We start from the raw sequence: 17476 nt of genomic DNA, 5'->3' as shown, positions 1-17476 counted from the left end.
CCTTCCTTTATTTATTTATTTTTTTTTATTTTTTTATTTTTAAATAAAAAAAAATTGGTTGAGTGAAGAACCGCTAACGGTGATAGCGGTTCTATACAATAAAACCGCTATCACCATTAGCGGTTCTTCTAATTAAAATATGTCACACTTATATTCTTCTTTCCACTTCCTTAATTAGAAGAACTGTTAACAGTGATAACGGTTCTATACAATAAAACTGTATCACCATTAGCGGTTCTTCTAATTAAATTATATCATACTTACAATCTTCTTTCCACTTCCTTAATTGGAAGAACCGCTAATGGTGATAGCGAATCTATACAATAAAACCGCTATCATTGTTATCGGTTCTTCACAGAATCAGAATTTTTTTTTTAAAAAATAACGAAGCTACCTCCAATCCTACGTGGACAATATGGTGGGAATTAGTTTTAAACCAAATCAAATAGGGAATTATTTTATCTTTAAGCAATTTTGAGGGAAATCGTTCAGTAATAAAGTGAAAGTTTCGGACACATATATTTGCGTATAATGAGTGATTAATCATCTTGGACATGATTCTTCAAATGTTCCAAGTATAACATTTTCTTCATCGCACATAAGTAGTTTATGTGGGAAAAGTGTTAATCAATAACCAGGGCGTGTTCTATTCAGCTTAATTTCAGTTCAGTTCAACTCAACTCAGTTTAGTAAATGAGAACAGACCCTATGCTTTATGAACAATGAGAAATGTGAACAAGACTTTTTTTAACCTCCTACAAATCAATGAAATCATAGCTTAGTTGGTTAAAGTGTTGAGATATTATTCAAATCTCATTAAATCATGGTTTTTACCAATCTCTAATAATGACCCGACCAACTACTCGTACTCGTACTCGAAATGTAAACGTAGCCATGTAGGAGCTTCTTCCTAGAATACAAAATGTACTTCTGAATGACTATATATACCTATTGCAAAATTCAGGCAGAAATTTCTGCTTCTCAGATAAGGGCTTTTTAAGCCATGGCCAAAACCTTCTTAAACTCACCAAAACTTTCACTTTCACCCCCAACCTTCTTCATCTTCTCCACCCCTTTCTCTCTCCTACCTTCATCCAAACCCCTCAATTTTCCCCCAAAAAGATCAATCAATCTTCCCTTAAACCCTAACCCTTCAAAATTCTTCAGAAATTACAGCACCCCACCAGGAACAGAGTGTCCTGTTCCTTTAGATCAACAACCCATTAATGAATATCAAAATCTATCAAATTCCTTCCCTTTTTCATGGGCATCAGGCGATGTTGTTGAATATGCTTCTAGATTGTTTGCCACTGGTCTTTCCTTTGGTCTTCTTGTAGGATTACCCGTTTCTTGGTTTGGGTCAGTCGGGTTTGATCATGACCCGGTTAAAGTGGTTTTGGGTTCGGTTTCGAGTGGTTTGTTTGTTGTTACTTTGGCTGTTTTGAGGATGTACTTGGGTTGGGCTTATGTGGGCAATCGCTTACTCAGTGCCACTGTTGAATGTAATGTGATTTTTTTACTAGTGTTTTTTTGAATTTGAATTGGATGTTCATTCGAGAGCATGATGTGCATTATTGCTTAATTGGCTGTGGGGAGGTTGGGGGATGTATTGATTTGTGGGTATGTGTCTGATGAATGTGTTTTCTGTTTGATTTCAGATGAGGAGACGGGATGGTATGATGGTCAGGTATATTTTTTGCTTACACATTGCTTATTTCTATTGGTTCTAGTTGAATTTTCTCAAAGATTAATGTTTGGAAGAGATAATGAGAATTTAGGAAAGTTGATTGAAATATTGAAATAAAAAGTAGGAACTTTTTTTGAATGAAACTGAGTAATTAATGCTTCGAGTTTTTTATTTATTTTATTTTAATAATATTATTATGAATTGCATTGGATTATGTTAATTTGCAAAAATAATTTAGTCTTGTTGAGCCCTTGTAAACTTTGGAATTATACTTGGAAAATTGTAATGGCAAAATGTAGTGAGTTTATGGGTGAAGGTGTACTTTGTGAATGGTGAACATGGGTCTTTTTGATTTCTAGGGATCATTGAGAGAAATTGAGGTGCTAGTTTCTTTTGAGGTTTGAAAATTTTGAAAGCAGCATCCATCACTCATCTCAATTCCTTAGTGTTAGAGCAATTATTGCCAATTTATCATCGTTGAACCCAGGAGAAAAAAGTTGTTTGAATATCAGGACAATGATCGAGTTATCCCGAGGTTGCTACACTGTGATGAGCAAGCTCAGTTGGTATCTTTTATTTGATGCAGAAGCTTAGGCCTTTCTGTCGCGGGTAAAAGGAGTAGCTGAACCCTAGGCTCTTTGGTAAAAATCCTAACATAGAGTCCCATGATCATTGTACTTCCATCTAAATAGATAAAAGCAACATGTTTTTCTCCTTCTACTCTTCTTTGTTGTGCCTTGAATTCATAAGGTTGCTATCTATCAAAAAAGAGGTTTCTAGTATAAGATGTGTTGTGTTTTTTGAGTTAATGCATGAATTTATGTCTTAGGGATTTAGTATCCTCTTCAGTCTATGAAATTGGTGGGAAGTATCTCAAATTTTGAGTTGGATGTTCATATCTTTGTAAAGGTTTAAGTGTGACATTATAGGTTAAATGGTATGCCCAAGTCACCTCAACTTGTTTAATGGATTGGGATTAATTTTGAGGATTGAGTCATTAAGCTCATTAAGGCAAGAGATAAGAAGAGTAAGGAAGAGATAATACAAAGATTTATGACGCCTTGCCTAAATGGACCGGTTTCCTTGAAGATGGTGAAGTTGTAATCATTTAGTTCGTTAAGGCACAATCAATGTCATGGGAGGAATTGAGTTTGAATGGCTTAGGATGCTGGCCTAGTTATCAAATTTGCTGTATAAAAATCTGTTATTCAGAAAGAAAGTTACTGGCTTACTGCGGTTTGGGATTGGAGTATTAGCTGTAGTACCATTTATGGTGCTAGACCATATAGCACTGCCTCATGAATAGAAATTGTTTTTATTTCTTTGCTATTTGCTAAATTAGTTGTTGGTGATGTATATAGACAACTTGATCATGATTTTGTAATATAAATTTTGAGCTTTAACCACTCCTGGGATATCTTGAACTTAATTTGTTAATAGAAGTTTCTCAAAATGAGATACTTGTCTGTGTATAAATTTTTTTTAGTAAGATTAGCTTTCTCTATTCAGTTTTATGATCTGACCCTAAAGACCCTACTAATGAATCCAAACCTCCAAAGTAGGATCCAAATTTGACCATTTCTGGTAGTATCAAAATTCTATTTAATTTAATTACTTACAGTCATGAATCTGTTTAAAGAAGCAGAGGAAGGCTGAACCTTTCAAAATACAGAAAGTTTTGAATGTCCAGGCTTGAACTAATGCCATTTGGTAGAGGACAATATATAATTTCTGATCAACCCAGGGAGTTCTATTCTACAAGAATATGCTGTGAACATTTAAAGAGCTGAATGCAGTGCTTACTCTTAGTGAAGCCACCCTGCTGTTTAGAGCTATCAATGAGAAGACAGTAGGGGAAATGTTGTTCTTCGCCTTCTTCCAACTTCTGATTTAACTAAAGGATGATGTTGGGTTGTTTTATTGGGTAGCAGAAATGAAGTTGCCTGCATTAGTAGGCTGGAACCTCTATTTAAGTTTGGGCATGAATTATGTAGGAGCCATAACTGGAACAGGGAGTAGTGAAACTATAGGGATGGGCACCATTTATTATGGTAATGACTTCAAGAAAATATGTTACGTTTTTTTTATTTTTTTTTATAATAATTTCATTATTAAGTAATTTTTTGTCTATTAAATTAGGAATTCTCTGTTTGACTGCTTGCTTTTGCTTTGTTGAACTCACTAATTGCTTATTTTTATCCCCTCATCAAAACATAAAGTATAACAAATTTTTGACTGAGTGCAAATATTTGTTGAATCAAATATTACAAAGTTCAAAATTTTTTCTGTGTCATTGCAGATATGGGTCAAGACTGCTGAGATTCTGGCACGTGATCGCCTCTTAGGCTCATTTCAGGTTTGTTATTTCATTTTATATTGCACATATTGTTTTGATCGAGCTTAATGTTGATAATTCTTATGGGGTGAGGAGAGAGAAGTGCTGGTTAAAGAAGCTATAAATGATGGAGTCCAAGAAGGGTTTTAGGTCACATCCCTAGAGGTATTTTTTAGGTCTGCTTCAATTTTCCCCTTATATTTTTAAGGGAGGTGAAGCCATGAAGGTGTAGGAGTGAGTGACACATCACATGTGTGGCGCAATGGTTTGTTGAAGTTATTAGTATAGATATGCTTTGCAGGGTTGTTGAGGTTGTATGACTATAATTTCATGTTCAATGATATGTTCATTTGATTAGAAGTTAGAAAAAAAAAAACTGTATTATATTCTGAAAGAAGTATGGAATACAATGGTGGAACTTGATATGCATAAATTACCATTGGAGAGCAAAAGATAAAGCGAAAGAAAATGAAAAAAGACTCTCCAGACCTAAACTCCCATCCTCTGAAGATCAAGGTCTGCAACAGTAGAATCTTGTTATTTGATATAATTACATGTGAGGCTTTTGTCACTTTCATGGCAGCTCATTTGTTTTACGCTGAATTGTCTTTGTTCATTAATTTTTGACTTACTGGCTATTTTGAAGTGTCCGCAAACATAATTGTCATTTTTCAAAGTATTGTAACAAATTTAAATCATAGACCTTGGCTCTTATATGCTCCATACTCATATTTTTTGGGGAAAATATTGCCCACGAGAAACTGTGGCATTTGCTTTTGAAAGAAGTACAGCAGAATTTTGCTGTCATACCTCGTCTTAATTTTCTGATAAATGATTGCTTCTTGAAACTGCTTACTTAACTGTCTACAATATCACTAAATAAAGCTTGTTAGACTCTTCTGCATGCCAAAATATAAAATGAATAGAAAATTTTAAAAATTAGCAAAAAGTCGTGGATATGTTCTTTTGTAAATTTGTTCAGGATATTAGAATGAAAAAACAATTTAGACGTTTTTGTAGGAAAGTCAAGTTGTAACTACACTGTTTTTAATGCCCACGTTATATGCTAGATGAATGTTCTTAAGCATGCTTAACTTCCACTTGTGTATGTGAACAATCTGAAAATGTACTCTTTGCTTATACAATATGTGGAATGGAGTCTTTTTTCAATATAGTAGGCATTGGAACTGTTTCTGTCAACACCTAACTGAAAAATTGGGCCTGAGACTCTGAGACTGAGTCTTCATTTTGCCTTTTTTTCTTTCTTCACTCTTTATCTGGGGCCAGGGGGAGTTGCACTCTTATCATTATCTACATCCGTGTCTGATTTCCAGGTGAAGCCGGTTCTAATCAGGTTGAAAAACTCACTGGTTGCACTCGCAATATCTTTATTTATAAGTGTTGCTCTCTTAATAAATTATGAAGGGAGCCAGAAGGAACTCCGGAAATTTTCTAATGAAGCTGGAGATCGGGTTGTAGCTGGAGTTTACAATGATGCTTCTGCTAGATCATTTGAGCCTGATGCTTTCTGTGGTGAACCTAGTCTGGTTGCTGAATGACTCCGTGTCTGGTAGTGTGTAACACATACTGTCTGTATATCTGTAGTGTACATGCCATATAGTATAATTCTTGTATATCAATCATCATAGACTTCTGTATAGCATTATTATACTCTAAGGTTGGCTAATTAGCCTCTTTTCTATCAGATTATAAAAGGTAGAATTGTTCCGATGATTGGAGTATTATTATATATGTCATGCATCCGAAAAGATGATGTTCCTGCTCACTTTTTGAATAAATTGGTACAACTAGTAAACAAAAAGTTCAAATATTGTTCCATTCAAGTCCATTACTATTGGATAAGTATATAAAATAGATTTCAGAAGAAACTTACAAGCATGGCAATAGGTAGGATTGGCTCATGGCATGACATAACGCGGTCCATCACGATAACAATTTTAGAAGATGCATGCGTACTGGCTCACCTATGCCTCAAGAATTTAGAGACTGTATATTTCAGCAGAACTTAAACACAATTGTTAATGTTGTCGACAGGTATCGTCTGTGATTTTGGTCTGTCACGCTTGAAGTACGGCACTTACTTATCTTCAAACTCTACTGCTGGAACGGTAATCCCTTGGATGCTTTTGGCATTTTTGCATTTTATAAAATGTGGTATAGGAACTAGAGTATTAAATCCAGCCTGTTTGATAGTTTGTGTCATTGTTCTTTTATTGCTCATCAATATTCTCTCTGCTTTGAGGGTAAAATGTAAACATTATAGGTTAAGTGGTACACCCAAGTCACCTCATTTTTTTTTTAATGGATTCAGTTAGTGTCTAGCGCCCGATACCTCATGGGTTTGATGTTTAGGATTGAGTCATTAAGCTCATTAAGGTTAGAGATTGGAAGAGGAAGGAAGAGATGATACAACATTTGCGAGGCCTTCCCCAAATGGATCGGTTTCCGGTGAAGCACTAGGCACAATCAAAATCATGATTTTTTTTTTTTTTTTTTTTTTTTTTTTTTTTTTTTTTTTTTTGAGGATTGAGTTTGAATGGCTTAGGATGCTAGCCTATTTATCAATTTTGTTGTATAAAATTCTATGAATCAGAAATAAAATTACTAGGCTTGGGATTGGAGTAATACCATTTACGGTGCTAGATCATATAGCATTGTCTCATGAATAGAAATCATTTTTATCTCTTTGCTATCTGCTATGAATAGTATTTGTTAGTGATGTATATTAGCAACTTGATCTATGACTTCGTAATATAAAGTTTGAGCGTGTTGTAATCACTCCTGTAATGTCTTGAACTAAATTTGTTTATAAAGAAGTTTGTCAAAATGAAATAATTGTTTATCTATAAACTGTTTTTTTTTTTGTTTTTTTTGTGTGTGTGTAAGATTTAGCCTTTTCTATTCATTATTTAATCTGACCCTAAGCACCCTTCTAATGAATCCAAACCTTCGAAATAAGATCCATTTGTTGCATGTAAAATTGCCTCCTTCATCGCGTTGTAAGCACTAAACAAAGATGTATTGTTTTTTTAATTATTACCCCCATCCAATTCTTGTTTTATTTACTTCCATTTTTTGAGTCTCATGCTTGGTTACGTCTTAAGTACTATTGAGGCTTTTCAGCTTTTGGTTTTGATGTCTGAATCAATGTCTGTTTTCTTTTTTGAATGAGATCTGAAAATGAGATCATCTAATGACCTTGAATTATTTAATATGAGAAAAGATATATAAAATTATGATTAATTTATCAATATCAATAACTATATATATATATATATATATATATATATATATATATATACAGTTTCATGTAATTTGTTAATTTATAAATAATTATAATATAATTTATTTAATTTTGATTTAATTTGAATCCACTAGTATAAAATGCAAGATTCGCCACTATCTAAGCTCTTATATTTGGTTGGTCATTTAATCCTATCTACTAATTTTTTATGACATACTTCTATGATTATCGGTGAAATCATTGCTTAGATTCAAATCTGTTTGCAAAATTTGTTTGAGGTCAAAATAATTCTGTTGATTTAAAAGTTCTTGATAAATTGAGTTTTTGCAATACATTTGATAAAGTTGTAAATTTGGGTAATTATGATGATTTAACGGGTTCATGTAATGGATTGTTATGTCTGTTTTTTTCATCATCTAATGAGGAATGATGCAATTATTATGTTGTGTATAACCCTTGTATTGGATCTTACCTTGAGATCAAAGACCACCTGTGAATTTGAAGAGAAATAACAAAACTATGGTTTTGGTTATGTTACAAAGCTGGATGAGATCAATTATCTATTAGATTTCTTTTTGAATAGATTACATGAAATTGTTGCATGTAAAATTACCTAATGTATTATTCTCTGATTAATACCCCCATCCAATGCTTGCTGCAGTTACTCCCAATTTTTGAGTCTCATGCTTGGTTACGACTTGAGTAATGTTGAGTCTTTTGGCGTTGATGTCAGAATCATGCCTGTTTTCGTTCTTATAATTGGTTGATCATGTAATCCTATCTATTTTTTCTTAAGGTGAGATCTATTATTTGGATGGAGCACACAAGAGGGGGGGTTGAATTGTGTAGGAACTAGTGTTCTCAAATTTTGCGGAAATTAAAACGTTTAGTGCTATGGAACGTATAAAAGTGCAAGAGAGTTTTTTACGTGGAAACTTCTTGTGCCCAACAAGAAGGAAAACCATGACCACTTGGGATTTTCTAAATTGACTTCACTATATAGGCAACACTATTACAACCTATTGGAACTCGATAAGAATTTAAGTTCCTTAGAACCTAAATCTACCCCAAATGCTCTTTGCAACTTCAACCCCGAAGCTTTAAAACTCAAGACTCATTTCTAAGTCTTTACAAAAGATAACTCAACCTTTTTATGAAATTACGTACACGCTCAATAATAGATTAAACTCTAGTACGTAGAAACTCAATAATAATTAGGAACTTGGAACTCTTAGAACTTATAACTTGTGGTACTAACTTAATTACGTGAAAACAAAATATATTATATGAAAATCACTTTCACTTAAGTTAGACCTATTTGGAATGATTCACTAAAGCCAGACCTATTTGGAAAAACTCTCTAAAGTCAGACAATTCAAAAGTATAACTTAAGTCTCCTTTATAGGGTTCCAAACCACCCACTTTCACGCACCACTTTCTCCACTACTTGATGTGGTGTTCCTAAAAATTAGGAACTAACTCAAATGATAGAGAGAAATCAGGAAGAGTCGTTCAAATAGAACGTGGGTGTAGTGTTTGAATAAATCTTTTTCTTGGAGAGAAGATAGAGGAAGCAGTTTAAAAGTTTGTTTTGATGAAAAAAGATATTTTTGTAAAATAACATTTAAGATATATTTTCCAAAAAATAATAATTATCTTTTTACCAAAACTAATTTTATTACTTTTAAAAACTTTATCTTTTTAAAGAAAAATAACTAAATAAATATTTCATTCATTAAACTGGACGTTATTTATTTTTCTTTAAACCAAGTTATGTTCATTTTCACTAAATGTTCCTTTTAGTACCATGAGTTCTAATACCTTTCAAGTTTCTACATACGTACATGAATCCTAGAAAATAAACTCATATCTTCTGTCTTCATGCTCCATGCTATTCCGCATATTGATTTGTTCCGTTTATGGAACTTCTAGTGATTCTCATAGGATCTTGTATATAGACTCCTAAAGGAACACTTGACTAGAACTTCTCTATTTTCTTCCTTCGATTAGTCTGCAGTGCATTTCATGTAGAGATCAAGGACTTCCATTTGTTCCAACTCTGGAACTTGTTCCTGTCTCAAGAACGTGCCTAAAAACCTGTACACTTAACACACTTTCATCAAACCTAAGTGAAGTATATAAATGAAGTTCTTAAACTAATATAATTAAATAATAATAATAATAAATATAGCAATAATAAAACTTTAAATACTTGTTCCATATTTATTAGGAACTTCTTCTTAGAAGTACCCTCATGGGAACTTCACTAATTGTTGCTCTAACCATCTTCAATCATGATATACAAGGATCAATCTCCATAGCTTGTTTAATATGCACATCAACACACAAGTTAGTTAATAAGCATCATTTGTTTATGATCATCAAAACCATATTATCTCAACAAGATCATTACTGCTTTTTCAGACCAATGGATCCATGTCATTTCATCTTGGCTTATGGGTTTCAGACTATTAGAGGATGTGACACATACAATGATTGTGCTTAGTGTAAGAAATGTATGGACCTAAATACAATAATAATGTATGTGGACTATACGGTGATGATTGTCTTTATACGCTGTCATGTAGTTTAGTCAAAATTCAAGTGATCCATTTAAGTAATTATTATTATTGGGCTTGTTACGTCTTTTATTGAGTATGGGTTTAGCTTTATGTGTAGAGACTGTTGGACCTTTTCTAATGCATGATGGGCGGATTAGGGAAGGGGGTCTATATATAAATAGACATCTAGGGATATGGTCCCTAGTAGTATACACAATAGACTCTCAGTTATATCCCATCAATAGAGAGAAACCCTAGAGTGTGTATCTGCTAGAAGACACATAATCAAGAAGGGGTTCGATCAATTGACATGGAATCAGGTACGCTTCCGCAATTATGTTTTACCGATTAATTTGATATGAAAGATTAAGTATATTGTAGGAATTAATCCTAACAAGTGGTATCAAGAGCCTCCTTCATATTAGATTAGTCGGTTAATTTAAATCTGATAGTTTTGGTTTAATCGCATGATGTTATGCGATTTATATTGAAATCTGTTGCGACTTGTTTAACTATTAAATTCATGTTGCATGTTATCTTATTCTTGAATTTTCGAAGTATGATAATTGAATATGGTTTCATTTCGGTTAATTCGTCCTATATGAAATATGATTTTGATGAATGATGGCTGATCGTAATACTTGATTATGCGATCTTTGGTTTTCCAGCTATTTTGTCTCATATGTTGATTGATTTCGTTTGAAAGAGTAATTGTTAGTGTTTATTTTCTTACACTTAGATTATTCATCAAAGCTTTTATAATCATGTATGTTTTACAAGCTCCTGCTTCCATGACTTGTCATATATATTGTAGTATCAAATTGTATTCTTAAATTGAATGCTAGTACTTGTCGCAACTTTCTTGCTTTCGATATTGATCATGAGTTAATCAAGAATATCAATATAATTGCATGATTAATATGTATTGAGGTTAAATCTGATTATAATATTTGACAATAAGGTAATAAAAATAATAATGTGTCTCATATTTTGGGCTTATTAATTGAAACAATATGTTACCAAAGTAACCTCTTTTGTGTAGATTAATTTATTTGAAATATTGAGATATGTGTGTGTTTGATTTTCATGCGATTAATGGTCGGCCCAAAGGAAGGCTATTATTTGGCCGGAAATGAAACATGCTTGTGGTAATAAATATGTAACAATTATAAGGTTTTCCATGTGAATGTTGAGTCGGTCCAAAGAAAGGCTTAATATTTGACAGGATTTTATTGTTAATATTTGATTACTACACCAAGAGGACCACTTACAAGTTAATTTTTCTGTCCAAAGACTAAAAAATTAATGTTGTGCTAGGTCTCTTATGATGGGATATGTTGTCAATATTTTAATCTGATTATTAAAGTTGAATTTTGGAATCAATTGTGAGCTTGTTTAGTTTGTTTGTGTTCTTTTCAGTGAATAATTCTGCTAATGTGATATCTGCCAACATTAATACTATACATATGCTTGATGGGACAAACTTTAAGAGTTTGAAAGAGAACGTTATGATCGTTCTTAGTTGCATGGATCTAGACCTTGCTCTTCGGGATGAGCGTCCCGCTGCTCTTACGGATTCTAGTTCCTCTATTGAAAAGGGGAATATGGAGAAGTGGGAACGCTCAAATCGCATGAGTCTTATGATCATGAAACATGCAATTCCGGAATCATTCAGGGGCACGATGTCCGAAGAGGATAATGCCAAATCGTTCCTTACAGAACTTGAAAAACGTTTTGCTAAAAACGAAAAGGCGGAAATAAGCACTCTCTTGAGTAGTCTTGTTTCCCAAAAGTATAAAGAAACAGGGAACATAAGGGAGTATATAATGGAAATGTCTCATATTGCTTCAAAATTAAAGGCACTAAAGTTAGAGTTGTCTGATGACTTGCTCGTGCATTTGGTTTTGATATCTCTTCCTAAACAGTTCAGTCAGTTTAAAGTCAGTTATAATTGTTAAAAGGAGAAATGGGCTCTAAACATTGTGTTCAAGAGGAAGAGAGATTGAAGCAGGAAAAGACAGAAAGTGCTCACTTGGCATCTTCCTCTAAGGATGGCAAGAAAAGGAAGAAGGGTAAGGATGCGGTTTTGCAACCACAAAAGAAGCAACATAAGGAAGAGAAGGCTGAATCAAAAGCATCTGGATGCTTCTTCTGTGGTGGGATGACTCACAAGAAGAAATAATGCACTAAGTACCACGCATGGCGTGCGAAAAAGGGTATGTTTCTTTCTTTTGTCTATTCAAAGGTTAATTTAATTTCGGTACCTAAACACACTTGGTGGCTAGATTCTGGTGCTACTACTCACATAAGTGTGTCCATGCAGGGTTGCCTGAATTACTGAAAACCGAGTGATGGTGAAAGATACATCTATGTAGGTGATGGCAAGGCAATTAAAGTTGAAGCTATAGGCACTTTTAGGTTGTCATTAAAGACTGGATATTATTTGGATTTAAAAGAGACTTTTGTTGTACCGTCTTTTAGGCGGAATTTAATTTCTGTTTCTACATTGGACAAATCTGGTTATTTTTGTTCTTTTGGAAACAATAAAGTTAGTCTTTTTTATAATTCAAAGTTAGTTGGATCTGGTTCTTTATCTGGATTTGACAACCTATATTTGTTGGATACTATTACTTCATCTAATGAAAGTTTGCATGTCAGTTCTAAGTGGTACCAAAAGAAATTTAGCAAATGAGAATTCTTCATCACTTTGGCACAAACGTTTAGGACATATTTCTAAACAAAGAATTCAAAAACTTGTGTCAGATGGAATTCTTGATTCCCTTGATTTTCAGATTTTGATATATACATTAATTGTATCAAAGGGAAACAAATAGACAAAAGGAAATTAGGAGCTGAACGAGCTTTAGATGTCTTAGAACTAATACATACGGACATTTGTGGACCATTTCCTACAGCTTCTTGGAATGGTCAACAATACTTTATTACGTTCATAGACGATTATTCTCGTTATGGCTACCTATATTTGATTCATGAGAAATCCCAAGCATTGGATGTGTTCAAATCTTATAAAGCTGAAGTTGAAAATCAACTTGGGAAAACAATTAAGAAAATCAGATATGACCGTGGTGGTGAATACTATGGCAGAAATGACGGATCTGGTGAACAACGTCCAGGGCCATTTGCCAAATTCCTAGAGGAATGTGGAATTGTCCCTCAATACACTATGCCAGGATCACCTCAAATGAATGGTGTAACTGAGAGGCGCAATAAAACATTACAGGAGATGGTAAAGAATATGGTTAGTCACTCTACCTTACCAGAATCCCTCTGGGGAGAGACAATTAAGACCGCAACTTATATTCTCAATAGAGTACCAACTAAGGCAGCTTCTAAAACCCCTTATGAACTATGGACTGGTAAGAAACCCTGTATAAAAAATCTACACATTTGGGGTTGTCCAGTTGAGGCAAGACCTTATAGGCCAAATGAAAAGAAACTGGACTTTAGAACTGTCAGTTGTTACTTTGTTGGGTATCCTGAAAGGTCTAAGGGGTATAAATTTTATGACCCCACAACTAGATCAATTTTTGAGATGAAAAATGCCAGATTTTTTGAAGATGTTAAGTTTGGAGGGGAAGATAAGGTTAAAGAGTTTATTTTCGAAGAGGAACAAGTTTCTCTTCCTTCAGTTGTTATCAATCATGATCAGACATTAATTCCTGGCATGATTGAAGGTACAACTCAAGAAACTCAAAATGATTTCCCCATTTAGAATCAACAGGAAATTCATGATGAACAAACTCAACAACTTCAAGAACCAGTGCCATTAAGGAGATCCACTAGAGAAAGAAGAAGTGCAATTTCAGATGACTACATTGTTTTTCTCCAAGAACAGGAGGATAACAATGAAATTAGCGAAGAATTTGTTGCACTACTTCAAGAATAAGAGTTGGATAATGAAATGGTGGATGATGACCCAATCACCGTTAGACAAGCCATTGAAGGCCCTAACTCTCAAGAGTGGATTGATGCCATGAATGAGGAAATTAAGTCCATAATGGACAATGACGTTTGGGACCTTGTTTCATTGCCAGAAGGTGTGAAACTCATTGGTTGTAAATGGATTTTTAAGACCAAAAGGGATTCAAATGGCAATGTGATAAGGCGTAAGGCTCGTCTTGTCGCTAAGGGCTATACTCATAAGGAAGGCATTGATTATAAGGAGACTTATTCACCAGTTTCTTCTAAAGACTCCTTTAGGATTATGATGGCACTTGTAGCATATTATGATCTTGAGTTACATTAGATGGATGTTAAGACAGCATTTCTCAATGGTGACATTGAGGAAACCATCTATATGCAGCAACCAGAAAGCTTTGTTTCGGGAGATTCAAAGAAAATGGTTTGCAAATTAAAGAAATCCATCTATGGACTCAAACAAGCTTCTCGTCAATGGTACTTTAAGTTTCATCAAGTTGTTATGTCTCATGGTTTTGAGACAAATGCAGTTGATGATTGTGTGTGCCATAAGTTCAGTGGGAGTAAGCATGTTTTCCTGGTTTTATATGTTGATGACATATTGCTTGCCAGCAACGATATAGGCTATTTGCACGAAACCAAGAGATTTCTATCAAATCACTTTGAGATGAAAGATCTTGGGGATGCCTCTTTTGTGTTAGGGATACAAATCCATCAAGATCGTCATTTAGGCACTCTTGGATTGTCACAAAAGGGTTATATCGAAAAAGTTTTGAAAAGGTTTGGCATGCAAGACTGTAAACCAGGTGATACCCCTGTGGCCAAGGGAGACAAGTTCAGTCTCACTCAATACCCAAAGAATGACTTTGAGAATAAAGAAATGAAGAAGATCCCTTATGCATCAGCTGTAGGGAGCCTTATGTATGCTCAAGTTTGTACCCGTCCAGATATTGCATACATTGTTGGAATGTTGGGCAGATACCTAAGCAATCCAGGATTTGATCATTGGAAAGCAGTAAAGAGGGTTATGCGGTATTTGCAGAGCACAAAGGATTACATTCTCACTTACAGAAGGTCAAATCAACTTGACATCATTGGATACACTGATTCTGACATTGCTTGATGTCAAGATAGCCTGAAATCCACATCTGGCTACATCTTTGTTATAGCTAGAGGAGCTTTCTCTTGGAAAAGTGTCAAACAAACTCTTACAGCTACTTCCACCATGGAAGCAGAATTCATAACTTGTTATGAGGCATCCAACCATGCATTATGGTTAAGGAATTTTGTCACAGGTCTACGCATAGTGAATGGTATTGATAGACCACTCAAATTGCTATGTGACAACAGGTCAGCAGTATTGTATGCCAATAATAACAAAAGCTTGTCAAAATCAAAGCATATTGATGTCAAGTTTAGAGCTGTGAAGGAAAGAGTGGAGAGTAAACAATTTTCCTTAGAGCATATTAGCACAAACTCCATGATTGCGGATCCTCTTACTAAGGGTTTACCACCCAAAGTATTTCATGAGCACACAACTCATATGGGTGTCATGCCACCTAAGGATATATAGTTTCGGTGGGAGTTTGTTACCTTGTTGCTTGTATGACATAAACACGTTTTGAATATTGTGGTTTTAAGTATTTCTGCAGAAATAAAGTATTTAGTTTGCCTTACTCTTTTATTAGATCATATTGTGATCTTGCTAAAGTTTAAAGTGGACCGGTTGGAAATAGACATTTTGGATCACATTTATGTTATCTCCATGCTACACACCTATGCTTGATTCATGTCGTTGATTGTGTTAACATTGTGGCCATTGATGGGTCTAGTTACGTTAATTGTAGCTTAGATTTATTTGACTCTATGTTAATATAATTGATGGACCGAATTGTTTAAAGACGTTTGGAAATGATAGTATTCTAAGCTCATAAAGTTTTAAAGTATAATGCAATCATCAAAAATCACAAACATGTAATTGTATTTGGTCCAAGTGGGAGATTGTAAGAAATTTATGGACCTAAATACAATAATAATGTATGTGGACTATACGGTGATGATTGTCTTTATACGTTGTCATGTAGTTTAGCCCAAAATTCAAGTGATCCATTTAAGTAATTATTATTATTGGGCTTGTTACGTCTTATAGAGTATGGGTTTAGCTTTATGTGTAGAGACCGTTGGACCTTTTCTAATGCATGATGGGCGGATTAGGGAAGGAGGTCTATATATAAATAGACATCTAGGGTTATGGTCTCTAGTAGTACACACAATAGACTCTCAGTTATATCCCATCAATAGAGAGAAACCCTAGAGTGTGTATCTGCTAGAAGACACATAATCAAGAAAGGGTTCAATCAATTGGCATGGAATCAGGTACGCTTCCGCAATTATGTTTTACCGATTAATTTGATATGAAAGATTAAGTATATTGTAGGAATTAATCCTAACACTTAGTACCTTTTTTCAATGTGAATTCATCTGTGGACAATGAAATGGAAAGTATTATGTTAGTGCAATCTGACCCAATCCAACCCGTGATCAATTCTAAACGTTAAAAAGTCCTTGCAGTTGTGTATGCAACGCTAAATAGATAAGCCAAAGCTGGCCCTAGGTAGGATCCTTGTGAGAAGCGTTGAGGTTATATATAACATAGTACGCCAGCCCATTTCAAAGGTAGTTGCTCAGGCTGGTATGAATTTAGGATGCAAGCCTTCAGAAGTACTAAGGAGCTTCTGATTGCTGAGTGTCCTAAACAGCCACAGGGGACTCTAGGGGTCAGACTTCAGAAATTATACACACCCAAAATCGCTCATGATTAAGCTCATTTCAAAGGCATTGTGGCATCAATGAAGGTCCCTAAGAGCCACCAGGTGATAATGATCAATTTTCCCTTTCTGCCCTTTAGGGAAGTCATTATTCATAAAACATGGAACACTTCCCCCATAAACCCATTATTGCCTAATGATAAGCTACTTTAAGTAAGCTCACTATACCGAGGTCGCCCCCCCTAATTGATGTGTTCTAGTGCCATAATCTTAGGCACATGTCTAGTTACATGTAGGTTGCTGGAGGATGAAGAATGGTCTTTGACTTACTGTTTTCATCAGTTCATTGCTGATGCAATATTTATATTAAGACATGTGATGTAACAAGATTTTAATGTTAAGTAATGAACTCTAATTTGTAAACTTTAGGTGTCCTAGATGATAGTGGCCCTAAAATAGTCTAGGCGAAAAGCATTTTGGAAGGCTGGAAGTCATAAATGTAATGACCTTTTCATAGAGTTCCATGACTTGTTGTAAGTATCCAAGCTCTATTGGTGACCTTTAGTTCGATGTTTTTGTACTTGGTATCTTATTTTTAATCTCTTCATACTGTCATACAAGCTCTGCTTGTGAGAATTGTATAAATCTTTTCTTATTACTAGTTTTTTGCAAAAAATTACAAGAGATAGTGCTGCATGCCAAATTAATCTCACTGTTATATCTAAGCTCCCAAAGAGTGGATGGAATTTGGCCTTCAATTGTTAAAATTCTGAATTAACTGATTAATAAATGTGCTGATGGTGATAAAAATGGTCAATAAGCTGTTTGAAAATGTTCTTGATTGGTCTGTCAGAGTGTGTCTGTGTGCACAAGCACATGTTTCAGATGTCTGTTTGGAAGTCAATTAGGTGAAGAATAATG

General features: G+C 34.4%; 1 protein-coding gene across 1 annotated transcript; it reads left to right on the top strand.

Annotated features, from left to right (window-relative positions):
- Window positions 1–968: 968 nt before the first annotated feature.
- LOC145591447 (uncharacterized protein ycf36-like) lies at window positions 969–5753 on the top strand. Its single transcript, XM_081647903.1, has 4 exons — window positions 969–1502; window positions 1659–1687; window positions 3987–4043; window positions 5357–5753. Exons 1-4 carry the CDS (start codon window positions 1004–1006, stop codon window positions 5579–5581), a joined length of 810 nt encoding a protein of 269 aa, XP_081504029.1. The 5' UTR covers window positions 969–1003; the 3' UTR covers window positions 5582–5753.
- Window positions 5754–17476: the final 11723 nt, after the last annotated feature.

Source organism: Chenopodium album, chromosome 18, assembly GCF_948465745.1.
Source record: "Chenopodium album chromosome 18, dcCheAlbu1.1, whole genome shotgun sequence".
NCBI classification, from domain to species: domain Eukaryota; kingdom Viridiplantae; phylum Streptophyta; class Magnoliopsida; order Caryophyllales; family Amaranthaceae; genus Chenopodium; species Chenopodium album.
Note: the sequence above shows the minus strand (reverse complement) of the source record. Positions and strands in the feature narration are given on the sequence as shown.

Excerpts from the sequence above, each read along its gene's own strand:
- LOC145591447 (XM_081647903.1), top strand. The coding sequence starts at position 1,004 with ATGGCCAAAACCTTCTTAAACTCACCAAAACTTTCACTTTCACCCCCA. Across the intron at positions 1,503-1,658 it reads ACTCAGTGCCACTGTTGAAT|ATGAGGAGACGGGATGGTAT; the intron begins GTAATGTGATTT and ends GTTTGATTTCAG. Across the intron at positions 4,044-5,356 it reads GCCTCTTAGGCTCATTTCAG|GTGAAGCCGGTTCTAATCAG; the intron begins GTTTGTTATTTC and ends TCTGATTTCCAG.